The sequence below is a fragment of the Pipistrellus hanaki genome, assembly GCF_964339955.1.
Source record: "Pipistrellus hanaki genome assembly, chromosome: 12".
NCBI lineage: Eukaryota > Metazoa > Chordata > Mammalia > Chiroptera > Vespertilionidae > Pipistrellus > Pipistrellus hanaki.
The window spans coordinates 52,928,289-52,955,656 of record NC_140514.1 but is presented as its reverse complement, the minus strand read 5'-3'; the positions used below and the strand labels follow the sequence as shown (position 1 = coordinate 52,955,656).

The following is a 27,368-nucleotide window of genomic DNA, read 5'->3' as shown; positions in this document are numbered from 1 at the left end:
GAGTGTTCCAAGAAAGGAGTGTCACATCCTAAGGTCACCTACATGACGTCACATAGACCAGAGCGCTCAGACAAGATGAAGAAACAAAGGTGCCCATTTGATTTGGCAATCGAGTGTCCCTGATAGAAATCCTTAACTTGCCGAAACCGGTTTGGCTCAGCGGTAGAGCGTCAGTCTGTGGACTGAAAGGTCCCGGCCGGGTTCCATTCTGATCAAGGGCATGTACATTGGTTGCGGGCACATCCCTGGTAGGGGGTGTGAAAGAGGCAGCTGTTCGATGTTTCTCTCTCATCGACGTTTCTAGCTCTCTATCTCTCTCCCTTCCTCTCTGTAAAAAATCAATAATATATATATATATATATATATATATATATATATATATATTAAGGCTTTAAAAAAAAAAAGCCGAAACCAGTTTGGCTCAGTGGATAGAGCGTCGGCTTGCGGACTGGAGGGTCCCGGGTTCGAATCCTGTCAAGGGCACGTACCTTGGTTGCGGGCACATCCCCAGTGGGTTTGTGCAAGAGGCAGCTGGTCGATGTTTCTCTCTCATCGACGTTTCTAACACTCTATCATTCTCAATTCCTCTCTGTGTAAAATCAATAAAATATATATTTTTTTAAAAATCCTTAACTTTCCAGTAAGGATGGGCTGTGCCTTATCTTTGGCACTGGGGAAACTCACCCCTCCCCTGGAAGCAATCTCATTCAAATGGTGGGGCCGGGAGGGGAGGGGAGGGGAGGGGACAGGACAGATGCCTTGATAGGCAGTCCTCGTACAGTGCACTCGGTCTGCGCAGTTAGAGAAGAGAGACTGTCCTGTGGGTTGGAGGTGGCTTTAGGAGCAGTAGCACTGCTTCCCAGTCCTGGTGCAGGTAGATTCATCGGGGAGGCACGTCAGAAAGACTGACGCCTGTGCCAGTCTGAGACCAGTAAAATCAGAATCTCCGGGGTTGAAGCCATGAGTCAGCGTTGAGCACCCAGTAAACACTAGCCCCGGCACTGAGGAAGCCCCCTCTGAGGCTCGACAGTCTGTTTTCACCTTTATTGTCTGTGTGAGACTTGACTGTCATCCTGTTTTGTTGATGGACAAACTAAAACTCAGCATTTAACCAAGGTCCAGAGCTAGTCAAGGCCTTGACCTGTTAAGACTGTGTCTCTAGTTCTGTGTTATGCAGTGGTTCCCAAACCCAAACCCGTGACATCTGAGTATGGGGTGGGGTGGGGGCCAGGCGCAACACCTTTGAAAGATCCCGGTGATTACAATGCCCGGTCAGGTTTGAGACCACTGTGGCAGGTGGTACTCGGGCAACATGTGAGGTCCATGCAGCTTACAGAGCATGCATTTGCTAATTAGGAGGTTATGCTTGGTTCTCTTTTCCAGTCCTAACAGCTTATCTGTTCAAATAAGTCTCTTAATTAGAGACTGTCGTAGCAATTAACTTGTCAATAACAATAGCCAAAAAAATAAAAAACATGTATTGTGAACAAACCGACAAATCTGAGCCTATTGGACAAGTGGCCTTACTGAGTCAATGCTTTCTCACGCTCAGTGCTGTCAATGAAGTCCTGGCCCATGTCTCCGTTGAAGTGTCAGTTCATAAACCCAAAGGGGTTCAATTCCAGGTCAGGGTGCATATCTATAATAGGTTGCAGGTTCAATCCCTGCTCAGGTCTCTCTCACATCAGTGTTCTCTCTCTCCCTCTCTTTCTTTCTCTTTCTCTCTCTCTTTCTCTTTCTCTCTCTCTTCTCCAACCTCCTATGCCCCCACTTCCTCTCTCTCTAAAAAAATAAAATAAAAACATATCCTCAGGTGAGGATTGAAAAAAAGTTATCAATTAGATATGCAAGTCAATAGTTAGCAACCAGAATAGGCAACCAGCTTATTGACTAACTGACAAGCAATTAATATCTGGCATCACACACTTGAGCCAAACCCATAAATATCTCAGTTTCCTTCCGCTTAGGGACAGAGCCCCCTGCGGAGAGGGTGAGATGGAGAAAAGCCCGCTGTTGGATCTGTGCCCTTGACAGGGTCCTGCGGCCTCTCCCTGGTGTCCGCTCGGACAAGGGCCCTGCTCTGCACTTGACTTTGTGGCGCGTTTCCAACCTCATCCTAATACCAAGAACAGCGGGTTCAGAACGTAATTTTCTAGAAGTCCTTGTAAGGAACAAGGACAGGAATTATAAAAGCATCTTTGAGGAGAAAGCATTCCCTATCAAAGTGCTCTTTAGAAATCATTGAATACACACAACCCGGTTTCCCTGAAATTCTCTCAGAAGGAAGCAATTTTCACGTCTACTATGTTCGGAGAATGCTACTTTATACCGTGGTCCGCGTTGCCCTAAATGGAAAAGACGGAGACTTTCCTGTTTCTATAATCTCCGGAGCTGTGTGTGCGCCATCTTTCTGGGTGGGAGGATTGGGGGGATGTTCGGGGGGTGTGGGCCGAGCCCGTGTCCCCGGAGCGAGAGCTCCCTCGGGCGGCCCGGCCCCTGCTTCAGCGGCAATTCCAAAGGAGAGGCACAACCAGCGAGGCTGACAGGGACACAACCTGAAGCCAGACCGCCTGGGATATTGCAAACAACTTTCGGGAGAGGTGCCGGCACTGCATCCAAGAGAAGGAGGGGCCGGCAACCCAGGGCAGCGAGTGGGCAGGCCTCCCTGCCGCGTCCGCCTTGCCCAGGAGCCTCTTTGGTGAGGCTGCCCCTGCTCCCTGGGCCGTGACTCAGAGCGCCCCCTCCTGCGGGCACAGCAGCGGTGTGTTCCCCCTTTCTGCTCCCTCCTCACCCTCCAGCAGCTTCCTGGCTTCTCGCCCATCTAACGGGACAGATCATGGGATTCAGGCTGCAGAGGTCATGTTACCCAAGCTTCGTTTCAGAGAGGTGGAAGTGGTGTCTAGAGAGATGAAATGTCTTCCCAAGTTCACAGGGCTAGCCGGGGACACAGCTCAGACTCCAGCGTAGGCTAGGGCTGCCATTTCAGGACTCATCCCCTCCCCACACTCAGCACCATGGACGGAGTCCTGGTGTTGAGCTTCGTTTTCCTCTGCTCTCCCTTCGTCCTGTTTCAATATGTAGATGTGGGTCTAGTACACTGGGAAAGCCATTGCTCACCTGAGATTATTTTTAATATATGTTTATTGATTTCAGAGAGGAAGGGAGAGGGAGAAAGAGATAAAAAACATCAATGATGAGAGATGGATCCTGCAACCCAGGCATGTGCCCTTGATGGGAATCAAACCCATGATCCTTCAGTCTGCAGGCCGACGCTCTATCCACTGAGCCACGTCGGCGAGGGCTCACTGGAGATTCTGAGGGCACGCGTTCATCCCATTCTCGCCAGGGTTGGTCAGGTTTCCTCAGTGAGGTGGCTTTTCCCGGGTTCTTAAATGCAGGAAGTGAGATTCCGCCCCAGGTAGGCAGGCTGCGTAGAAGGTGGCAGGTGGACTCCGCCGCTTGTACATCAGTGAAAGGGACCATTGGGACGTACTGTCCTGAAGAAAGAATAAGGTGATAAGCAGAGAGGTAAGGCGCACCTTTGCCCCAGGATCGGCCTGGCAGAACCAGACCTTCTGTGATGTCACTGGCAACCAGCGCAGACCCCGGGAAGAGAAGTCCAGGACGGAGAGTGAGAGCAAAGGCCTCCTGTCTCCCGTGGGATCGCTGAGGCTTCAGAAGACGTAGCACTGACACCCCGACGGGAGAGCACCGGCGTGGGGAGCGCTGAGGCCACCGAGCCCAGCCCTGTGTCTTGTTCTGATTCTCCGTTTGCTTCCAGACCAGTGAGTTCATGTGCCTCAGACCCACTGCATCACAGTGTGAGCCCACCCTAGGCGTCCTGGTCCCCAGTGGACTGGGGTGGCACGAGCTAAATTCTCTAAACAGATGCAGAGAGGAGGTGGCCACCAGGATGAAAATAAGCCAGGGGGATGGCAGCCCTGACCGACTTCAGAATAAAATGAGTTTTACAGCTTTCCCTCCCGTGTTCCGAGCAGTAGAGATGATGGCTCGGGTAAGCCTTCAGAGGGGTGTACTTGCATAACGAATGGGCTATCATGCATTGCTAATTGCTAGAGTAGATATTTGCATATATGAATATGTTTAATGGGGAGTCATAAACATTTGTCTTTGGTTTTAAATCTCAAATAGGGGGAGACAGGAGTAGCACCAGCTATAGAAACAAATCTGAGAATCAAACAGCCCAATTAAGCTCGGATTTTTAAAAAGCCATTAAGATATACCTAAATGAAATGAACTTTAAAGGACTAAAGGCTTCATCTGTTAAGAGCCCTAAATGACAAGTAATTCCAGGGAAATCCTGTTAATTAAAAACCACTGCTCTGTGAAATGACGGCCGTTCCATGTGCAGGTGAAGTGCCGCAGTACCTGGGAGACAGTGAGCCTGAAACCAGGTGGCCATCTGCTGAGGGCAGGCGGCTACTGCTGCTGCCCGGGAACGCGGGGCCTGAAAACATGGGCACCAGCTACAGCACACGTTTCCTGTGGCTCCGTGAAGGATGAGGCACACATGGAAGTTACCACAATCAAGTAGGAAGTTGCTGGGCTGCCTCGAACCCTCCTTTCTGAGCTGCTGAGGGACCGTCTCTTCAGAGGAAGCAGTTGGCTCTGTTAGAATCACGTGCATCTGCGCGTCATGCTTGTAAGCGCTGAGAAGTGGCTGCGAGGGCAGTGAGGCAGTGAGAGCAGTGTGTGAGGGGAGCCAGCCCTGGGAGGGGGTGCTTCCATGGAGAGCGGTCCCATGCGTGAACACGTGCGAATTAGTCGGTGGTTGGGAGTTTGGGCACCAGTGCTGCCACCGGTGGTGAGACCGAGGTTCCATTGTCTCCCCTTCCAGAGAGAGGCCCTGTCGCACCCTGTCTTCCTCGCGGTCCGTACAGGAAAGCATGCAGCCCACGGCTCAAAGCATGCTGATCCTTCACACCAGGTGTTACGGGTGCAGACTCGCAGGGCAGCCACACTGGGCGCTGACTTGTGCTCTGACAGCAGGAGGGCAGCCCCTCGGGTGCTCAGGGCAAATCCGGGGTCTCCGCCCTGCTGGCTGCACCTCTGCTGTCCAGCCTTCACTTGCAAAGTTTGACCTTACCGCCTTTTATTTTGGTGTCCCTGTTGTCATCAGGCGTGGGTCCTTCCTGCTAAGGATGCCTGGCCCTGAGGCTGGCCACAGCTCCCAGGACATGTCTCCTTGTGCAGGCGGACTGACGGACATGCTGTCTGTCTTCTGTGGACGTAGACGCAGAGTCACCTAGGATCAATGGACCCCGGCAGCGTTACATCCCCTCCATAGCCTCCGAGAACACCTTTTCTGTTCACAGTGGCCTGGAGTAGAGCAGATGGTTTCGTTTGAAGACTTCGTAGCAGAAACATCTTTGCCTCCTAAATTGTTTACCCATCAAGTTTCATAAGTGCTCCGCAGCTTTAATGGCCTCAGAGGTAAAAGGAATGTTCATACACATGAGCCCCTATAGACGCTCCCCTGCGCTGGGTTCTGTGCTGAGAAAGCCTGAGGCCGGGGTCCAGCCGCTGGCTGGCTGAGTGTCAGAGCTGGAGTCACCTGGGCAGCCGCTCTGACCTCCGGGCCTGCTGCCCCGCATGCCCACCTCAGAGGAGGTGCTGTGGGGATGGGCTGAGGGGGTCTATACAGTGCTCAGCAGGCTTCAAACAGAGCTGCTGCCCTTTATCAGGAGCTCAGTCACCAAGAGGGCTCTGAGGATGGGGGGGCGGGGCTCTGAGGATGGGGGGGGCTCTGAGGATGGGGGCGGGGCTTTGAGGATTCGGGGGGGGGGGGGGACTCTGAGGGCAGGGGAGTGGGGCTCTGGGTGGTTGGCAGCATTGGCCGGTGCTCCCTGGAGGGGTGGAGGGGTGTGGCAGGGTGATCTGGATGGATCACTATGTGCAGGTGATCCGTCCTGAGCTGTCCTCAGCCTTCCCAGCATCAGAATTGCCTTTTTTCAAAAACGTCATTAGAGGTCCCCACCCCAACCCCATGGCCTAACCAACACTTTTTAAGTCATTCGCACTTTCTTTTACTCTTGGTTTGGAACTTTCGCTGTTGTGGGTCTTGTTTACCACACCTAGCCAGTCTGTTTCTTTGGAAAACGGACAGATGACAGCAGTGCTGTCTCCTGGGCGGGGCGGGGAGCCATGGAAGTGTTTCAGCGGAGGCGCAGGCCACGGCTCCTGCCACCCCACCTGACAGCGCCTCGGATGCCCTGGGTGCCACAGCTCTCTTCTCTGGCCATGGTTTCTTGTTCGGCTGTAACCTCAAATAGACTTCGCGCCTCCCCCTTCTCCCCCCCCCCTGCCCCCACCTTAACCCCGCCCCAGGCCCTCAGAGGCCACTCCGATATTTCCAGCATTAAAAGTGGGCACTTGATGGACATTAAACCAGAATAAAGTGCGTGAAGGGAACAGCGCTGTGCCTGGAAGCCAGCCACGGGGGCTGTGCTGTGACCTCGGAGCCAAGCAGAAGGGCCGGTCCGGCGCAGGGATGGGCTGGGGCCCCGCTCCAGGGGGCAGGGGCTGCGGCTGGGTCTCCCGGGTTGAGAACAGCAGCCAGAATGGCCCTTGGTTGTGCCTGTTTCACTCCGTGTTTCCATTGCCCTTTCCTCAGATTCAAGGTATTCTGAAGTGTAATTGGATTCTGACTCCTCTTGAAGTCTCTCTGGAATGCAGAGGATTCTCACTTTGGGTCCTCAGTTTTCAGATGTGAGCCAGGACCTATTCTGTGCATACGAGTGAGAGCCCGGTGGGGGGGTGAGCACTGCTCACATGAGAGCTGGGTCTCCGCTTTTCCTCTGAGCGATGGCAGCAGGCGAGTCTCTGCAGACCCGACCCGGGGCCAGAGGCGCCCCCTGCTGGGACCGGGGGTGCGAGAGGCATGTCTACACACTTAGAACATGGGTAAAACAGACAAAACGGGGCTGTTCTCTGTACCTTAGAAGAGACCCTGACGCACTGTTTTCTCGGTTGTGGTCACAGTGGGCAGCGCCAGCTTCGTGCGGTGGCCGAGAGACCGGCCGGTGTGCGGCGGGCTAGGATCCCTCGCTTTGAAGGGTTTTGGGGTTTCCTGCTCCGGTTGACAGTGGCCTCCAAACCCGAACACACGATTGCCTGGATAAAGATTAAACTCCTCGCCACCCCTGACAGGACTTCCATGGAGCAGCAGGCGGGTGGTTAGCGCCGATGGTGTGTGTTCTCCCGCCCTTCCCCACACTGACAGGACCACCCACACTTAGAACACCCGGTGCTCACAGGGCAGTCTGTGAGATTGCACCAAACTGCAGTGGGCAGTTTACCCCAGAAGAGGGAGGGAGGGCTGGAGGCAAAAAACGGGCCTGCTTCTCTGGGGTTTTTCATCTGGAAGGCCTGAGTGCCTTTTGGTGGGAAAATGGTCTTGGAGAAGGTGCCCCGGCCCAGCCAGCATGCTGGCTCTGTGCTCTATCATCACTGAGCCGCTCACCAGGGACTCCCGGACAAAGAGAACATCATCCCCTCCCCAGCTCCTTCCTGAACAGTGCTTCGTGCTCAGTGCTCCATGCTCTATGCTCAGGGCTCCGTGCTCAGTGCTCTGTGCTCAGTGCTCCGTGCTCAGTGCTCCGTGCTCAGTTCTCAGTGCTCCGTGCTCAGTGCTCCGTGCTCAGTGCTCCGTGCTCAGTGCTCTGTGCTTTAGTAAATCTCCCCACGTCTCTGCTCTGAAGCCAGGGATGAGTTCCTGGGATCCAGAGGAGTGGAGGGCAGGCCAGACGGACAGAACGAGCAGTTGGGGGCACAGTCCTTGCTCTGCAGTCTTGGCTGCTGTTGTGTTTGTTTGCTTGGGGCTTAAGTAATGAGCGAATGAGACGTCTCACTGCCGGCAGGCAGGATAGCGCAGCCTGTGAGGACGTGGCCGTGGCCTCCAGTGGCTGTGGCTTCAGTGGCACACCGCAGTTGCTTAGCAATCCCTCAGTTGTGATCTCAAGGACAATATACGGCCTTTCCTACTTTTCAAAAGAGAGGTAAATTTATTTCCTAGACTTGTGAAATCTAAAGCAGAATGGACCTTAGAGATTGCCGGGAATCACCTCACTTTATAACCAGGGTGGGGCGGGGGAGTTCCTTGACCGGCCCGAAGCATGAAGCCTTGGGGGGACTCTGTCCACCGCCCGTCCTGGCAGGTCTTTCTCCCAGGCTCACCCAAAAGCCACCGAAGTGACTTCTTAAAACATCCAGAGGAATGCACTGACGATGGGCCTGTGACTGGCTTCTGAAGGGATGGAGGCACACTGAGGGTGTCTGTGGAAGGTGACTGAGGAGGAGAGGGGGCCTTTGGGCACAGGGGCTCAGGGCCTCCGGACCCACTGCTGGCGCCCGGCCTGCGTGCATTCCTGCTGTAGAGCGCACTCCTACGTGAGGTTTCTTTTGGAATGACTTATTCTGAAAATTAATATTCTGTAAAGAAACAATTTGGCGGTGCTGATAAGAATGTCATTTTATCATCATCAGAAATCACAGGACTGGAAGGGTTTCTTGTTTTTTGTTTTACCCTTAACATTTATGAACGCAAGAGTGTGCTGTCAGACCTGGGGCGCAGGGGAGTTGCCTTCGCAGTCTTTCCGGAAGGTCCCCTCTGGTTCTCCCTTCCCGCAGGGCCTGCGGCTGTGTGGCCAGGCCTCCGCGGTGGGAGCCCGGGCGGCGTGGCTCGCCCCCCAGCGTGGTGCCCGCCACCCTCCGCAGCGTGCCCCGGCCCGGGGCCTGCTCCCGGGAGCGGAGGTGGACACGGGCACGGGCGCTGCCACTCGGAAAACCTCCCCGGGAAACGCGCTCGTGACCACCGTCCAGCCTCACACGTGGACGCAGCCGCCTCGCACTGTGCCTGCCGTGAGGGCCAGTTCTCAGGACGTGGCAGTGTGTTGCTTTGGGTGCATCACAGGAGAAGGGCTTCAAATGAGCACTTTTCCAAACCAGTGCATCCAACAGACTTATTACTGAAACGTTGCTCGCGTTCAGGTGTTTTGTTGGTGAATAACTTGAATGTGCTAAGCACCTGTACGTCTTTGTTCCCTCTTCCAGAATGCTCGAAGATGACCTCAAGCTAAGCAGTGATGAAGAGGAGGGTGAACAGGTAAGCTCCCGCTGGGCATGTGCTGTTCGGCGTGGCACCGTGATGCCGGCCTGGCAGACCGTCCTGGACGCTGGCTGAGTCATACAAATGCTGAGACATGGGGCTCAGTGATGCTAATGGCATTGTTTGGTGCCGTTGGGAACGTCTGTTAAAATATCTTGACCTTAATTTCCCTTAAAACAGTAATTTTGTGCTTTTTTATGGCACCAAAACCAACAGCAGCTATTTATAAGGAAGCTAGCGGGGTCAGGCTTCAGAGTGAAAGCCTCTTTCTGGAAAGCTGACTGGCCTGCTGGCGATCAGGCATGATCCTAACCTCATCAGCATGCAGCAGGCAGACTGTAGCATTAAATATTGAGGAGCCTTACGCAGATGTTATTAACACTGAGAAGATGCAAGCGCAGAGGTGAGCTCCAGTGATGAATAAGAAAGCTTCATGCTCAGGATAGCCCGTTTGTCTTAAATGATAAATGTGCTTGAAATGTTCTCCTTTGGTGTTGATTTATCAGCTTCCAGACATTAGTCGGGGCTTTGTAAATACTCTTCTGATCAGTCAGTTAAAGTGAAAAAATACCCACTCAACATTCATCACCGTCACGTCTGTACTCCAGGCAGTGCCTGCGTTTTGAAGCATGTTTGAAAACACTAAAGACAGATTTCCCTACCCTTTTTCTTGTTACCTGTGCTGCGTTTTGTCAGTTTGGATAAATGTGGTATGTCCAAAAACGACTAAGACAGAGAGGTTTTTCTACGTCATTTTTACGTTTCCTACAAACCACATGTGCCGTTCGGTCGCTCTTGGGAGAGGGAATTTTACATAACGGTACCGTGGGTGCGGTGCAGGCGCTGGCGAGACCTGCAGGTGGGAACGATGCACAGAGAGTGTGCAGAGGTGAGAGAACAGTGAAAGGGAACTTCCAGGAAGAGCGTCTGAGCAGAGTGTGGCTAGGAGAGCAGCGAGTGGAGTCTGCTCACCTCGTGAGAGGCGGTGAGGCACCAAAGAAGCCGCTTGGCCTGAGGTAGAACTCGGTGCCTCTTGAAACTGGATTGGCAAGCAGAGGGAGCCCAAGTGGAGGGAGGTTAACCGAACCCGGAGGACCACTCAGGCTTCTTGGAGGCTGACTAGCTGGTTCCAGGCGGAGACACCAGGGCTGTCAGCTGGCCACAACACAGCCACCGCGCCAGACCCAGAGCAGCTCCCGTCTGGGTCCTCGTCTGGATGACGATAAGCAACTGATTTCATCTCTGTGTGTTTTCCCAGGGAGAAGTTCACATAGGTGTGTTGTGGATTCAGTCATACCAATGTGTAGATTATGTAAACTTCCCATTGGAAAAGGGATTTACAGGCTATTTCATTCAGCAAGCCTTGTTTAATTCGGAAAGAATTTCCTGAATTGTTTCCAGGAAATATTTCCCTGCAAACTCAATTTTTAAAAAACTAGTTATCAAAGATGTTCTCTAAGACAGCAGGAACTTTGAGTTGACTTATCTTGCTTTATTGGTGATTTCTTTTCCATCTGTAGACACTGATATTATTGTATTGTGATGATAGTGTCAGATCCTTCATTCTTGCATGTAGTCCCTATGTGTGGGCACCTTCCCACCTTTGAAAGCAGCTGACAGAATGAATGACTTTTATACAGTAATCTCCTCTTTTTAATTAAGGCTTCACACCATGGTTGTGTGTGGTAGCTTCAGGGATTGCTCTAACACTAATTATATTATCTGGCTCTAGCCTATAATTATACCCTGGCCTAATTACAAAATCGTAATTTCCATGCTTCTAAAAAACTCTAATGACATGGTGTGTTTTTTTCTCTCCAAGACCAAAACACGGTTGTGCCGGAAAGCGTGGATGGAGCCTGGGCACACATGCACACACTGCGTTGCTCTGGCATTGGGAGATGATAAGACAACTAACACAACTGACTCTCAGGCGTACTCGGAGCTTGTCCCTTACTCAAATATTTCAAAAATACTAGTGAAATTTCCCGGTCTTAGTAAACATAGTAAATGAAAATGCCTCATCTTTTCTTCCTTGATGCCTGGTTGTCCTATGACTATTGGCCACCAGCCTGGCAGCCCCTGTGATAGAGACAGCTGCAGGAGCATCAGCTGAAGTGCCTGCAGGCCCCTCCAGTAGGGGCCTCAGGCCCTAGTGCGTCCTGTCTGGTGTTGCCTTTGTCCTCACTGCCTTGGTGCCTTCAAGGACAAGTAGACAAGCAGTGTAGTGGGTGAGCACGGGCTCAGCATCCCTGCTCCCTGGGTTCAAATCCTTGCTCTCCAACTCAGTAATTCTGCAACCTTGGCCCATTGCCTGAACTGCTCTTTGCTGCAGTCACACTAACTTGAGGTCCCCAAAGCCCGCCACTCCCTCAGAACTGTGCTTCTCTGCTATCTTCATATCACCAGATCAAATAGGCTTTTTGTTGTTATCTAGTTAACTTATAATTGAGTAAAGCACACATGGAGGAAAGCACATGTAACCTACAAATACACCTCGATGAGTCTTCATAAACCACCATTACATGTAAACTGCCCGTGTCCAGGTCTCTCAGAGGGCAGTCGGGCCAGAGAGTGTGTGCACATTCAACTCAAGTAGGTTGTCCCAAACCACCTTCCAAAGCGGCTGCGCAGCTGACACGCCCACCAGCAACGGAAGAGAATTCCAGTTGCTCCACATCCTCACACTTGTCTGTTAAGCTCATGAAGGATGTTGTTCTTAAGGCTTCTTTCTTGGTATCATGTTTGTCTAGTCTTGGCAGAAGGCCAACATGGCTTGTAAAATGAATTGAGTCGTGTGCCCAGCTCTTCCCCATTTTTGAAGAGATTGTATAACATTGGTGTTAATCACTCCTTAAAAGTTTGTCAGAATTCTTCAGTGGAACTTTGTGGGCCTGGAGATTATAAAAATTTGCAAATTCTATTTTCTTTCTAGTTAAAGGGTTATTGGATTTTTTTCACATTGGGTAGCTCAGTGGTCGGCAAACTCATTAGTCAACAGAGCAGCAAACCGCAGCTTGTGAGCCACATGTGGCTCGAGAGCCGCAGTTTGCCGACCACTGGGATAGCTTATGTGCTCTCCAAATAATCACTTCATTGTGCCAGTAAGTTGTCACGTGTGTAGAATTGTATTCCTTTATTGTCCTGTTGATGTCTGAGCTATCGTGATATGCGTTTTATTCTTGATACTGACCTTTATTTTTGTCTTTGTCAGTCTTCTTGGATGTTTATCAGTTTTATTGATCTTTCCAAGCTTTTGTTTCATTGATGCTCTCTATCAGTTTTTCTGTTTTCAATCTCATTAATTTCTTATCTTTATTATTTTTCTACTGCTTACCTTGGGTTCATTTTTGCTCTTTTTTTTCTAGTCTCCTGAGAAAGCTGAGATTATTAATTTGAGATTTGTCCTCTTTCCTGTAAGCATTTAGGGCTGTATATTCATTCTTATCACTGCTGGGGGAACCCTAATCAGAGTATGCCCGATGGTCAGGGCCAGTTTGCCTTGTGCATGTGCAAAGGCAGTGACACAGCAGTTTTACTGTACACAATGCACAGGCGTACCTTTCTATAACCCAAATATTGATATCACTATTTGGCAAGAAGACTCTTTTGTCTAAGTTAGTATAAAGATACTAGAGGCCTGGTGCATGAAAATTCGTGCACTCAGGGGAGGGGTCCCTCAGCCCGGCCTGTGCCCTCACAATCTGGGACCCCTCAGGGGATGTCCATCTGCCACCACTGATCGGTCACTATGATATGCACTGGCCACCAGGGAGTGGACGCTCAATGCAGGAGCTGCCCCCTGGTGGTCAGTGCGCTCCCCGGGGGATCAGACCTAAGCTGGTAGTCAGACATTCCTCTGGCAGCCGGGGAGCCCTCAAGGGATGTCAGACTGCAGCCTGAGCCTGGGGCCTAATCCACATCAGACATTCTCAGCACTGCTGAGGACGTGGGAAAGGCTCCTACCTCTGCCGCTGTGCTCACAGCTGTCAGCCTAGCTTGTGGCTGAGCAGAGCTCCCCTGTGGAGCTCACTGACCACCAGGGGGCCCCTGCATTGAGTGTCTGCCCCCTAGTGGTCAGTGTGCATCATAGTGACCAGTCATTCCTGGTTGTTCTGCCTTTAGGGTCAATTTGCATATTACCCTTTTATTATACAGGATTATTGAATAGGATATTGTTGACCAGCTGGTATGTGGCTGCTTTGTAGGGCTGCTTTAAAGAACTGTTTTAGCAGATGGCTCCTGGTTAGCAATGGCTATTCGGTCTGCAGGGAAGTCTCTCCTGTTTGCCTAGGACTGCTCACATCTTCTTCCAGTGCCTACTGGCTGCGGACGTGCAGCCCTAGCAGAGAAGGAGCTGTGAGGAGCTGTGCCCTAGCTGGATGCCACAAATGTCGAGATGTATTCTCATTGTCACTCAGTTCAGTGAGACTTCCTCTTGGGCATGGGGATTATTGAGAACCATATTGTTTCATTTCTTAAACGTTTAGAGATTTCCTGTCATCTTACTTGTATCGGCTTCTAGTTTGGTTCCATTGTGGTCAGAGAACAAAACACGTGCTGTGTCATCTCAGTTCTTGTGACTTTATGGAGTATTTTTTATGCCCAAGATATGGTGTGTGTTGGCATCTGTTTCATGGGCTCCTGAGAGAACATCTAACCTGCTGCTGTTGGGTGGGTGTTCTGTAAATACCCATTGTATCCTGCTGTTGACGTTGCTGAGTTATTCTATATCCTTCTGACTTTCTGTCCAGTCACTCTGTCAGCTGTTGGGAGAGGTGGGTTGAAATCTCCGACTGTAATTGTGGATTTGTCTGTTTCTCTTTTCCATTCTATCAGTTTTTGCTTCACATATATTGCAGCTCTGTTATTTGGTGCATAACATTGTGCGTTTCTGTGTCTTCTTGGTTAATTGCTCCTTTTATTGTTGGAATGTCCTCTCTTTCTTGGGTAATTTTCTTTGTTCTGAGGTCTACTTCATCACTGCCACCACTGCTGCCTTCTTTTGATTAATGTCTGCGTAATGGAACTAATTCCATTCTTCTACTTTCAACCTACTTATGTCATTATATTTGAAATGAGTTTCTTATAGACAGTATATAGTTGTCATATTTTAATCCCCTTTGCCAGCGCCTATCATTGAATTGATGTATTTAGACCATATGCATTTGATGTAATTATTAATACCTTAGTGCTGAATTCTGCCACTTTATTTTTATTTTCTGTTTGTTCTTTTTTTTTGTTCTTTTTTTCTTTTTCTGTGTTCTTCTTCCTGGCTTCCTATAGGTTTTTTTTTTGAACATTTTGGGAACTCCCATTAGTATTTATCTACAGTATTTTGTATTTTTTATTATATCTCTTTGTTTATCATTTTAAGTGCTAGTTCTAGATATTAAATTATATATACATAACCTTTAGCAGCTCACTGGTGATGGCATTCTACAAGTGTAATTTCCCAGTATCTTATAATTATCTCTGTCAAAGAATTGATGCTGAGTGAATAATGTGGGACTTGGTTCTCTCTTCCTGACTTCTTTTTTTTTTTTTTTAATATATTTTACTGATTTTTTACAGAGAGGAAGAGAGAGGGATAGAGAGTTAGAAACATCGATGAGAGAGAACCATCAACCAGCTGCCTCTTGCACACCCCCTTGGGGATGTGCCCGGAACCAAGGTACGTGCCCTTGACCGGAATCGAACCTGGGACCTTTCAGTCCGCAGACCGACGACGCTCTATCCACCGAGCCAAACCGGTTTCGGCTCTTCCTGACTTCTTGAGTGAACATCCAGAATGATTCTGCATCTTACTCACCTTTATTTCCCTAGTGAATTCATGGGTGACAGGAAAGTCTCCTCTTCCCATAACCAGACCCACACAGCCACCCTTATCTTCACTGTTTCTCTCCCTTCCCTCTATTACTGAAAACACTGCCTTCCTCTCACCAAAACCCATCATCTCCTTCTCCCACCTCCCCACCAGAACCACTCACTGCGTGAACAGCGACCCCCACTGACCAAGTGACCTGGTCCTTTCAGCCTGGCCTTCTGCCAGGAGATGGACAGCACTGGGCCTTGAAAACCATTGATCACACACGCCTCTTGAGGTGCCTCGTACCGAACTCCTGTTTGTTCCACCCTTCTGGCTGTTTTTCTCAGGCTCTTCCTCTACCCAGCCTTAACTGTTGGAGCCTTTTAGCATTTATTCCTGATTTCTCCACTTCCTTCCCCCACTCGCTCTCTCCCTTCTCTCTCTCTCTCTCTCTCTCTCTCTCTCTGACTGAGGGGTCCCCTGATTCCCATGATCTTCAGTGCTTATATGCTTATAGTTTCGAAAGTTACACCCTCAGCTCAGAGCTCGCTTCTAACCTGCAGACCTTCTTGCCTCTCCCGCTTGGACGTCTCACATGCATTTCCCTCAGTATGTGCCAAACTGGACTTCTGGCCCTGCCTGCCGGTGCCCACCCCACCCACCTGTGCCCTTCCTGTGAGTGTTCCCTTCCTGAACACGCACGGCCAGCCGCGCCGTGGGGGGAGCCTGGGACCTGGGCTCCTCCTTGACGACTCCTGTTCCCACACAAATGCTGGTGTTCGCTGTGAGTCCTGTACGTTCAGCCTCCAACACTAAACACAAGTCCACGTGCCTCTTGCCATCCTGGCTGGTCTAAGCCTATCGAGCACGTGTCTATCCCTTCCCCTCTGCAATACCGCTTCGCACAGTGATCTTTTAAAAATGTAACTCAGATCGCGTCATTCCTTGGTCTCTAATCTTAACTAACCGCTTGGGATAAAGCCCAAAGCCAGCACTGCCCCCACCGTGTGGCGCCCCCACTCCTCCCTTCATGGCGCATGGAGCTCATCGGGCACTTCAGCCACGGGGGCCTTCCTCCAGCTCCCCCCCTCACCCCGGGGGCCTTCCTCCAACTCCCCCCCAAGGGAGCCTTCCTCCAGCTCCCCACCATGGGGGCCTTCCTCCAGCCCCCCCCCCCACGGGGACCTTCCTCCAGCCCCCCCCCACGGGGGCCTTCCTCCAGCCCCCCCCCACGGGGGCCTTCCTCCAGCCCCCCCCCCACGGGGGCCTTCCTCCAGCTCCCCCCCCCACGGAGGCCTTCCTCCAGCTCCCCCCCCCCACGGGAGCCTTCCTCCAGCTCCCTCCCATGGGGGCCTTCCTCCAGCTCCTCCCCACGGGGCCTTCCTCCAGCTCCCGCCCCCAGGGGCCTTCCATAAGCTCCCCCCCGCAACGGGGGCCTTCCTCCAGCCCCCCCCCCCGGGCCTTCCTCCAGCTCCCCCCCCCCCCCCGGGGCCTTCCTCCAGCTCCCCCCCACGGGAGCCTTCCTCCAGCTCCCCCCCATGGGGGCCTTCCTCCAGCTCCCCCCCCCAGGCCTTCCTCCAGCTCCCCCCCCCCCCGGGGCCTTCCTCCAGCTCCCCCCCACGGGAGCCTTCCTCCAGCTCCCCCCCATGGGGGCCTTCCTCCAGCTCCCCACCCCCCCCCGGGCCTTCCTCCAGCCCCCCCCCCCCGGGCCTTCCTCCAGCTCCCCCCCCCCGGGGCCTTCCTCCAGCTCCCCCCCACGGGAGCCTTCCTCCAACTCCCCCCCACGGGAGCCTTCCTCCAGCTCCCCCCCACGGGGGCCTTCCTCCAGCCCCCCCCACGGGGACCTTCCTCCAGCCCCCCCCCCCACGGAGGCCTTCCTCCAGCCCCCCCCCACGGAGGCCTTCCTCCAGCCCCCCCCCCACGGAGGCCTTCCTCCAGCTCCCCCCCCCACGGGGGCCTTCCTCCAGCCCCCCCCCACGGAGGCCTTCCTCCAGCCCCCCCCCACGGAGGCCTTCCTCCAGCTCCCCCCCCCACGGAGGCCTTCCTCCAGCTCCCCCCCCCACGGGAGCCTTCCTCCAGCCCCCCCCCCCGGGCCTTCCTCCAGCTCCCCCCCCCCCGGGGCCTTCCTCCAGCTCCCCCCCCCTCCCCGGGCCTTCCTCCAGCTCTCCCCCCCCCCCCCACCTTCCTCCAGCTCCCCCCCACGGGGGCCTTCCTCCAGCTCCCCACCCCCCCCACGGGGGCCTTCCTCCAGCTCCCCCCCCCCCCCGGGGCCTTCCTCCAGCTCCCCCCCACGGGGGCCTTCCTCCAGCTCCCCACCCCCCCCACGGGGGCCTTCCTCCAGCTCCCCGCACACCAAGCGCAGCCTCCCCTGCAAGCCAAGGGCCCCCAGCGGCTGCTCCCTCCTTCCTTCCCGACCAAAGCCTACTCGTCTAGGAAGTGAGCATAGCTTTCACGTCCTCATCAAGCGTCCCCGTCACCTAAACTGGACCATGTTAGTCCTTCTCACAATAACCTTAACCTTTCAAGCCTCATGACAATTGTAGTTACTTGTTTTTACTTTTACACTATCTTTCTCTACCGACTAGGCAGGGACGGGGTCTGGCACAGCAGAGGCGCTACATTGAGTGAGTGCAGTGTGGAGAGGGATGGACAGTATTCGCTGCTGGCCATTATCCAGTATCAAAGGTTACTTTTCTCCGCCTTCATTTCTTTTACCGAATCCTGACTTCAAATCAGGTCTATCCAGAGATCAGAGTGCTGGTAGAGAAGACCAAAAGAGAGACCCGAGACCATGAGTTGACTGTAGAGCATGCACACATGACCTGCTTGTTCAGGAGGAAGGTGGAGATGGCGGTAGCCACTTCGTAAATAACTTAGCGACAGGCCGTGCTGCAGTTACAGGTTTTCAGAAGTTTTCGTAGACGGAAGCCTGGAAGCCAGGAGGGCGGTGTCTGCACAGCCTTGCCATTCGAGGACAGCAGAGCTTTGTGACCTCAGAGCTGGGGTTGTGACCGGGTTCACCCACAGAGCTCGGAGACATGATGGAAATGGAAGCATGTTCTCATGTTTGCTTCTGTAATTCTCATGCTTGCTGAGGTTCAAACTGGGACTAGGATAAACTGTGAGGACCAGTTTTCTTGTTTGTCTGGGAGCCTGAAGGACATGTGGTACATGTACCAATTTGTTTGATCTCTTTTCCTGTAACTCTGGGTTTTTAACAATTCCAAAGAGAATGTTTCCCTGGAGAGATGTGGATCAGTTAGAAGGTTTAAGACAAAATTATTCCTGAAGCTGCAAAGTACCAAAGGCGTTTTCACACGCATTTGGAAGGGGGTGAGAGTGGGACTGCATGTCTCGATGTGGTGAAAGGACAGCTCTGTTGATCACGTCAGGCCAGGCTCGGGGGAAGGGACATAGCAAATGTCTAGATTCATGGTCGGCAAACTACATCTCATGAGCCACATGCGGCTCTTTGGCCCCTTGAGTGTGGCTCTTCCACAAAATACCACGGCCTGGGCGAGTCTATTTTGAGGAAGTGGCGTTAGGAGAAGTTTAAGTTTTAAAAATTTGGCTCTCCAAAGAAATTCCAATCGTTGTGCTGTTGATATTTGGTTCTGTTGACTAATGAGTTTGCAAAGGCAGGAGGAGAGGGACCGGAACTGGGGCTCTCGGATGGAGCAGCCACGCTGGTGTCGGGTGAGGGCAGTGTTTTCCCGAAGTGACAGATGCATAAGTGCAGGGCAGGGAAGGGAGCAGGGTCCAGATCTCACGGCCAAGTACGTGCCTGCCGTTTCCAGTGATCACATTAGCCACGCACATTAGGCAGTCTTTTCATTTTAATTATAGAACTGCATATTCCCCGCAAATGAGCACGGTTTATCCACTTACAACTGACAATTTTAATTTTGCAGGCCATGATCATTGGATAAAGTCTGTAGAGGGAAATTCTCCCACTGGCATAATTTACTCCTCGCCATGAAGAAAAGTTACCTTTTAATCCCCAATCAATATTTGGAGAGCACAATTAATGTAATAGATATCTGGGTAGTTAACATAAATCTTCACGTTAAAGAGCCGGTTCCTGTCTTATGTGAATGCGTGGCGTACTAATGGCGTCTCTCAAAAGGAATGTGAACGGAGAGCCCGGCTGCATGGAGCTGCACTTCTTGCTCTTTGATACCTCGGGTTTCTCGTGGAGAGACACGGGACCACTCCTGTGGCAGGCCCCTGCTCTGTGCCACAGACTCGCTGGGTAACGCACCGCGGTGTGGGTGTGATCCTGAGAGCAGATTGCCCATCGCGGGGAGTGCTGTTCATGTTTTCCCTTGTTTCTTTCTAATATGACGATTGCGTAACAGAGAGCAGAGCTTTCGAAAAGAGCCTCTGGCCGCACCTGTCAATCAGCGACCGAATGTGTTGGCTGCGGGACACCCAAACGTGGGCCACAGAGCAGGAGGGTCCGCAGCCCGCCGCACTGCCCTGGGGCCGCTTTCTTCCCGGACAGCCTGGTGGATCTGGAGCCCTCGGCCTGTGAAAATTTATTGCCGCAGAGCCCATCGGCATCCAGGCGGCCAAGTCTGGATAAATAGAGTCGTTGTGCTTGTCTGGGCTTTGTGGCCAGGGTTCATCCAGGCGGCTTGACATTCACATCCCAGGAGATGCATAAGAGCCAACACCCTTGGCATGTGCTCTTGAGTCCTGCCAAAACTGCAGAATTATATAAACAGGAGTGGAGGCCGTAATCAGGACCAGGTTTGAGGGGCCAGGCTCCAAAGTCGAGCTTCTCCCTGCATCAGAAAGGAGCTGTATGTTAGATATTATTTGGAGTCAGAACAAGAGCTACGCAATTTTTACATAAAAGTCATTCGAGAATAATCTTGAAGGCCTACTAAGTGCCGAGTTGTACAAGACTCTGGCTTGTTGGTCTCGATGAATTCCTCACTGGTAATATTCATTATAGTAATTTGTCCTTAAAAGTCGGAAGTAGCCGGGACCGGTTTGGCTCAATGGATAGAGCGTCGGCTTGGGGACTGAAGGGCCCCGGGTTCGATTCCGGTCAAGGGCATGTACCTTGGTTGCGGGCATATCCCCAGTAGGGGGTGTGCAAGAGGCAGCTGATCGATGACACTCTCTCATTGATGTTTCGAACTCTCTATCTCTCTCCCTTCCACTCTGTACAAAAATCAATAAAATATATTTTTTAAAAAAAGTCGGAAGTAAATTTTAAATCTTAGGAAATGCCAGGCCTTCGCTTCAATGTATATACACACCAACTACCTAGTGTTACATAGATATGAAGCCTAATAGCAAAGTAGAAAAAAAGGTAGTTAACTTTTGCGTGCGTGTTTAGTCTTGCACAGTTTAACCGTACTGACCAATGGGCGCCTTTTGAATGTGGGGGCAGAGCAGGCACGCTCATGGGAAAGGACTGCCCGTGGCCAGATCTCCATCATGTGCACTGAAGGAATCACTGCTGGGACCTTCCGTCGCCACCAGCGAAACGCAGGCGTTCAGCAGAAGGCTTGTGTTTGTGTTTTTAAGCTCTCACACTTAGTTAAATGATTCTATTTTATCGGTAAAATTTTACTGTCACCATAGGCAACTGCAGACTTCTCTTAAGATGGCCAATTTCATTATATCATGCCATTTTTTCTAAACATTTGTGAAAAACACTAGCGTAGGTGGAGATACAAAAATGTCATTGCCTTTTTTTTTTTCTTGTTAATGAACTATAATCTCCGAAATTGAAATGGTCAACCAGCTTAAGTGTCACTGGGCAGAGATGTAAAAAAGGCCCACACCCTGTTCCCCAAAACTTTTTCTCAGACGCCCTCTGGGGACCTGGCTGAGATTTATGTAGATTTGGTTGTGGCCAGCCAGCCTGGACCTTAGACGTGCCTGATTTCCATCTGAGGACCCTGACTAGGAATCGGGACAATGAGAAAAATTGTATAAAAACCATAGATGATTGGTTAAATTTGGGCAAACATATAGTTAACGCAAAAAATGAGAATTATTGCTTTGTCAGGTAGAAGAATTCATGAAAGGAGAAACATTTTCTAAGCTGAGCCTCGTTTTCGCTGATGGTGCCTCTCAACGCCACCCACGGAGCTTCCCCGATGGGAGCGCAGAGCGGCTGTGCGTGTTACCGATAGGCGCCTTCTCGCTCAGCCGCCAGCCGCCGCGGTGGGCAGAGGGGTGGACCTCTCCCTCTGAGGACGCCCCTGGGTGACGCACAGGCATAGTCCTTTGTCCCGGGACTTGAATGGTGTTTCCTTCAATAGCGTTTTCAGAAGCTCAGCCATTCACCGGTGGATGCTGCTGCGCGCGCACGCTATCGCTGCCGTCCAGGCGTGGTGCTTGCATGTCACAGAGGAGTCCCTAGACCACTCAGGTGTTTGGTCCAGCTCTGCGCTTGGAAAGCTCTGTTTACATGTGTGTTTTTCCAAGTCTTCACCGGGCTGGTTATCTCATAAGCTCAGCTTTTCCCAGGAGACGCTCTGAGCCCGTTATTTCTTTTTTCTTTTTTCTTTTTTTCTTTTTTTTTTGTTAATGAACTATAATCTCCGGAGCATAACCATTTGTGGTAATTCAACGCCCCCGGCACTTCCCGGTGCTGTGCTGGCCAGATCTGCAGCCAACAGGTTGTGCGGAGTGAAATGAGGCCGTCTTCTGGGAGTGGCCACGCAGTCCCCGAAGCCAGACCCAGCACGGTCCCCCGCGGGCTGCACAGTGTGGGTGCAGGTGGCCGGGGTCTCTCTCCGGGGGGTCTGGTCCAGCAGCAGGCCTCCGGGCACCTCTCCTCTCAACCAGGACCTCATTCGTAAAAGTCCAGGCTGTTCAGGGAAGGGCGTGAGATGACAATTATATGTGAACACACTTCCATGTGTAAACCGTAAGCAGTGGTCACGGGAGAGGTGGAAAGTCTGACACCGATAATAACAATAACACAATGAGAACAGGTGCAGCTTTCTCTCCTGTTACACAATTGATTGGCAACGTGCCATTTTGAGGATGTTTCCTAACCAGTACTTTTTAATTCTGCCAGTTTCTACCTTCAACTATTGTTATTTTTGTCTGAGCAAGCGATGTTTCAGTGAAACAAAGACAGACTTAATTTTGGTTCTTCAAATGCAGGTTGTATGTTTAGCAAAACTATCAAAACATTGATGTTTTTTCCATCTTGCCTTTATACGAAAACAAAACATTTGCAGCCCACAACTTGGGCCCGAGTTGCATTCCTGAGAACAGCCACCGACCACGGTCAGTGGAAGGTCAGCGGGACTCCACCAGGGCCCCTGTTGGTGCATCATAAGAACTTGGTGGAGAGCTCCAAAGGCCTTTGGCAGACCCGACAAAATGGGAAGCGACTGAGCCGGTGCCCCGCTGTGCCCACGATGGGCATCATTAACGGCCATCACCATCTGGCTGTGCCGGCCGGCCTGCTCTGGACCTGCCCCGGAGGCGGGTTCCAGCAGCACATGCTGCCCCGAGCCCTGGGGAGCAGCTACAAAGCCCGGGTGGAACCTGCAGGACCAGAGCCACATCCCGTGTCACCCTGACTTCACCTCCACTCCCAGCAGCAGGGCTTCAGACCCACATGCTGTGTGCAGAGCAGCTCCAAGCAACCAGCCACCGCCAGATCCGAGGGTCATTCAGGTGTGCTTGCTTTCACTTTGAAATTGTGGATGCCAGACAAGCACCTGTGCGCACTCACACACACACACACACACACTCACACGCTCACTCACGTGGAAGGCACTACAACTCTGTCAGTGCTCTGTCCGAGGCCAGGGCTTTCTGCCGCTCCCACAGCTCTGAGAATCACACACCCACCCAGGTCTCCTGCCACCACCCTCGGGCGCCAGGGCTTTGCCCTGTGCCTGAGTCCTCAGTGTCCTTGGACCTGCCCGGCCTGGCCCAGCAGCTCTTGCCTTCCACACGGAGTCCTGCCACAGGAGGTCAGAGGTAGAAAGAGTTCTTCCCTGGGAGCTCCTGGCCAGCTCGCAGGTAAACAATGTGATTCCACCTGCAGACTTCCCGAGGAAAAGGTATCCGTCTCGGAATCCTGAAACCCTCCGGCTTCTCCGCAAACCCTCCCAGGAGGTGCCGCCTGCACTTCCTCCTGAGCATCCCCGAGAAAGCTCTCCCGGCCTCAGCTAGCGCCCTCTCAGCGTCCGCTGCCTCTCTCTGAGCTGAAACTGGCAGAATCCAAAACCCACCCAGCCCCTCCCGTCACCCTCTGTCCTGACACCGCGGTGGGCTGGGCAGGGCTGGGCTGGCCTTGCTGCTCTGTGACCGTGAGCCGGCCGGCCTCAATGTGCCCGGACAGGAATGCTAACGGAGATTAATAGAAAATATTCCGTATTGATATAAGTATTATGTATATTATATAGGCAGATCTGGGTGTCAGACTATTAAAATGTACATTTTTACATCCTCCTTCTTCCCTTCCATTCCCCTCAAAAGTGTTCTTTCTTTGCATTACTGACACTTTCTTTAAATGCTCTTTTCCGTAATAGGAGAGGTGTCCAGGAAGAATGCAAGACCATTAATTTTATAAGAAAGGGAAAGGAGCTACAATAGTTATCGAAAATAGAACTCAAAGGTGGAGGAGGAGAGAGTGTGGGCTGAGCTTGGGAGAAGAGGGTGAGGAGGAGGGAAGGGGCAGAGAGAGAAGGCGCTGCCACGGGGTGGGTGTGAGAAAAGGCAGCCGAGTGAGGAGATGCTGAGGGGCTTCTCCCCCTTGAGCTTCTCTGGTCAAGAATCTTTGATTTCGCCCCTTTTGCTTAGTGGTTAGACGCACATGTGTCAAACACAAGGCCCGCGGGCCAAATCCAGCCCGCCAGGCCTTGCAATGTGGCCCGCACCGCGCTGTCATCACTGCACTCCGCTGTCAGTTTATGACATTGGCAGTTTATGACTGTTCAGTAAACCATTCGGCCCGCGATTTAGGCTGGATTTTAGATTTTGGCCCCTTCTCTGATTGAGTTCGACACCCCTAGGTTAGAGCATCGTCGACCCCCAGACTGAGGCCCTAGAATCTGATTCCAGTCCTGGGCACACACCTCGGTTGCAGGCTCGGTCCCCGGTCGGGGCATGTGCAGGAGCCAGCCAATCGATGTGTCTGTCTCTCCCCTTCCCTTCCACTCTCTCTCAAAATCAGTGGGAAAGATATCAAGTGAGGATTAACAAAAGAGAAAAAAACCTTTTATTTTACCTTATTTTCAAGGCTTTCATGGCGTTTTTGTGAGAGACAGCCCTGATGGATGGTTTTACTTGTGAAGTGGGGACAGAGTCATCCAAACAGCTGGCGGTCACTGTGGGCCGGGGTGTACGAGGCAGTTCCTCCTGCGTTTGTCGCTTTGGTTTCCGGCTTCCTGTGTGCGCTGTCTTTCTGCAGTGAGCGCATACCACTCGGACAAGGGAAAATTATATAAAAACCGGGGGCTTGGAATGGAAGTGTATCCTGTGACTACGTCTGCCACACAGACCACAGAGGTGAGGTGTGAAAGGCTTTGGCCAGATGTTGCCTTTTGCTGGTAGAGAACATCAGTAACGAGAGAACCGGCTCAGAATGAAGGGGCGGGGATTTGAGAACATGTTACTCAGGAGGACAAAGTACTTCTGTTCGGAACAGAAGGTCGGAGACTAGCAATAACACCTGCCCAGCGGGACCCTGAACAGTCCCCTGTGTGCGGCCTCAGGAGCGGCTCTTACTGGGAACCGCTGGTGAAAATGCATTTCTCACAAGGAAAGGCGTTTCATAGAGCGTGCTGGTTTGGTTTTTAACACAGTCATAGCTCAGCAAAGGTTTGTCATTCCCTTCTACCTAAAGGGGAACTGGTAATTGAAGGATGGTGCCTATTTAAAAGCAAAATGCTCCGTGTTGATTCCTTTAAACAGACAAACCAACCAACAAACAAACGAAGGAATGCTTGCTGGTAACTGCACTGGCGGAGCTGAATAAACGTTAGAATCGGTGCTGAAGACTAACCCGCAGCTGCCAGTTGGTCCTCACCCTCTGACAGGACACGCTTTTTGGAATGAGGTGGAGCTGACTGAGGGATGGAGAGGCCAACCACCACCCCCAGGGTCTGGGAGGCGCCTCATTAAGGCAGCTCACATGGTATTTCTCAAGCATTAGGTGCCCTGTGCTGTTGGCTAGACCTTGTGCCAAGGTTGTGCAGTAATGAAATTGGTACCCACTACCCGTCCTCCACTCCACCACCCCCTCCAGAAGCCCTCCTGACCTCTCACCCCCACTCCACCACCCCCTCCACCTGACCTCTCACCCCCACTCCACCACCCCCTCCTCCTGACCTCTCACCCCCACTCCACCACCCCCTCCTCCTGACCTCCCACCCCCACTCCACCACCCCCTCCTCCTGACCTCCCACCCCCACTCCACCACCCCCTCCTCCTGACCTCCCACCCCCAATCCACCATCCCCTCCTCCTGACCTCCCACCCCCACTCCATCCCCCCCTCCTCCTGACCTCCCACCCCCACTCCACCACCCCCTCCTCCTGACCTCCCACCTCCTCCACTACCCCCTCCTCCTGACCTCCCACCCCCACTCCACCGCCCCCTCCTCCTGACCTCCCACCCCCACTCCATCCCCCCCTCCTCCTGACCTCCCACCCCCAATCCACCATCCCCTCCTCCTGACCTCCCACCCCCACTCCATCCCCCCCTCCTCCTGACCTCCCACCCCCACTCCATCCCCCCCTCCTCCTGACCTCCCATCCCCACTCCATCCCCCCCTCCTCCTGACCTCCCATCCCCACTCCACCACCCCCTCCTCCTGACCTCCCACCCCCACTCCATCCCCCCCTCCTCCTGACCTCCCACCCCCACTCCACCACCCCCTCCTCCTGACCTCCCACCTCCTCCACTACCCCCTCCTCCTGACCTCCCACCCCCACTCCACCGCCCCCTCCTCCTGACCTCCCACCCCCACTCCATCCCCCCCTCCTCCTGACCTCCCACCCCCAATCCACCATCCCCTCCTCCTGACCTCCCACCCCCACTCCATCCCCCCCTCCTCCTGACCTCCCACCCCCACTCCATCCCCCCCTCCTCCTGACCTCCCACCCCCACTCCACCGCCCCCTCCTCCTGACCTCCCACCCCCACTCCATCCCCCCCTCCTCCTGACCTCCCACCCCCAATCCACCATCCCCTCCTCCTGACCTCCCACCCCCACTCCATCCCCCCCTCCTCCTGACCTCCCACCCCCACTCCATCCCCCCCTCCTCCTGACCACCCATCCCCACTCCACCACCCCCTCCTCCTGACCTCCCACCCCCACTCCACCACCCCCTCCTCCTGACCTCCCATCCCCACTCCACCACCCCCTCCTCCTGACCTCCCACCCCCACTCCAGCCCCCCCTCCTCCTGACCTCCCATCCCCACTCCACCACCCCCTCCTCCTGACCTCCCATCCCCACTCCACCACCCCCTCCTCCTGACCTCCCACCCCCACTCCACCACCCCCTCCTCCTGACCTCCCACCCCCACTCCACCGCCCCCTCCTCCTGACCTCCCACCCCCAATCCACCATCCCCTCCTCCTGACCTCCCACCCCCACTCCATCCCCCCCTCCTCCTGACCTCCCACCCCCAATCCACCATCCCCTCCTCCTGACCTCCCATCCCCACTCCACCATCCCCTCCTCCTGACCTCCCACCCCCAATCCACCATCCCCTCCTCCTGACCTCCCACCCCCACTCCACCACCCCCTCCTCCTGATCTCCCACCCCCACTCCACCACCCCCTCCTCCTAACCTCCCACCCCTATTCTACCCCCCCCTCCCGAAACCCTTCTGACTGGGCGCACTGGGACCCTCTGACCCATAATGTTACCCTCATGACAGTAAATGTGGCCACCATGGAGGGTGCTTGATACCTCCCAGCCCTCGCTGGGCCCTCGCCCTCAGTGGGCCCTCCTCGCCCTCAGTGGGTCCTCCTCTCCTCGCCCTCAGTGGGCCCTCCTCGCCCTCAGTGGGCCCTCCTCGCCCTCAGTGGGTCCTCCTCTCCTCGCCCTCAGTGGGTCCTCCTCTCCTCGCCCTCAGTGGGCCCTCCTCGCCCTCAATGGGCCCTCCTCGCCCTCAGTGGGTCCCCCTCGCCCTCAGTGGGGTCCTCCTCGCCCTCAGTGGGCCCTCCTCGCCCTCAGTGGGCCCTCCTCGCCCTCAGTGGGCCCTCCTCGCCCTCAGTGGGCCCTCCTCGCCCTCAATGGGCCCTCCTCGCCCTCAGTGGGTCCTCCTCTCCTCGCCCTCAGTGGGCCCTCCTCGCCCTCAGTGGGTCCTCCTCGCCATCAGTGGGTCCTCCTCTCCTCGCCCTCAGTGGGTCCTCCTCTCCTCGCCCTCAGTGGGCCCTCCTCGCCCTCAATGGGCCCCCCTCGCCCTCAGTGGGCCCTCCTCGCCCTCGG

At 53.5% G+C, this 27,368-nt stretch overlaps 1 protein-coding gene across 5 annotated transcripts in view; it reads left to right on the top strand.

Annotated features, from left to right (window-relative positions):
• AFF3 (ALF transcription elongation factor 3) overlaps positions 1 to 27,368 on the top strand; it is a 464,310-nt gene that overhangs the window by 353,702 nt on the left and 83,240 nt on the right. For all 5 annotated transcript variants that reach the window (XM_084900321.1, XM_084900320.1, XM_084900323.1 and 2 more), the window contains one exon: positions 9,073 to 9,124. In XM_084900321.1, coding sequence (XP_084756447.1) covers positions 9,073 to 9,124 — 52 coding nt within the window. The remainder of the gene's footprint in view (positions 1 to 9,072; positions 9,125 to 27,368) is intronic.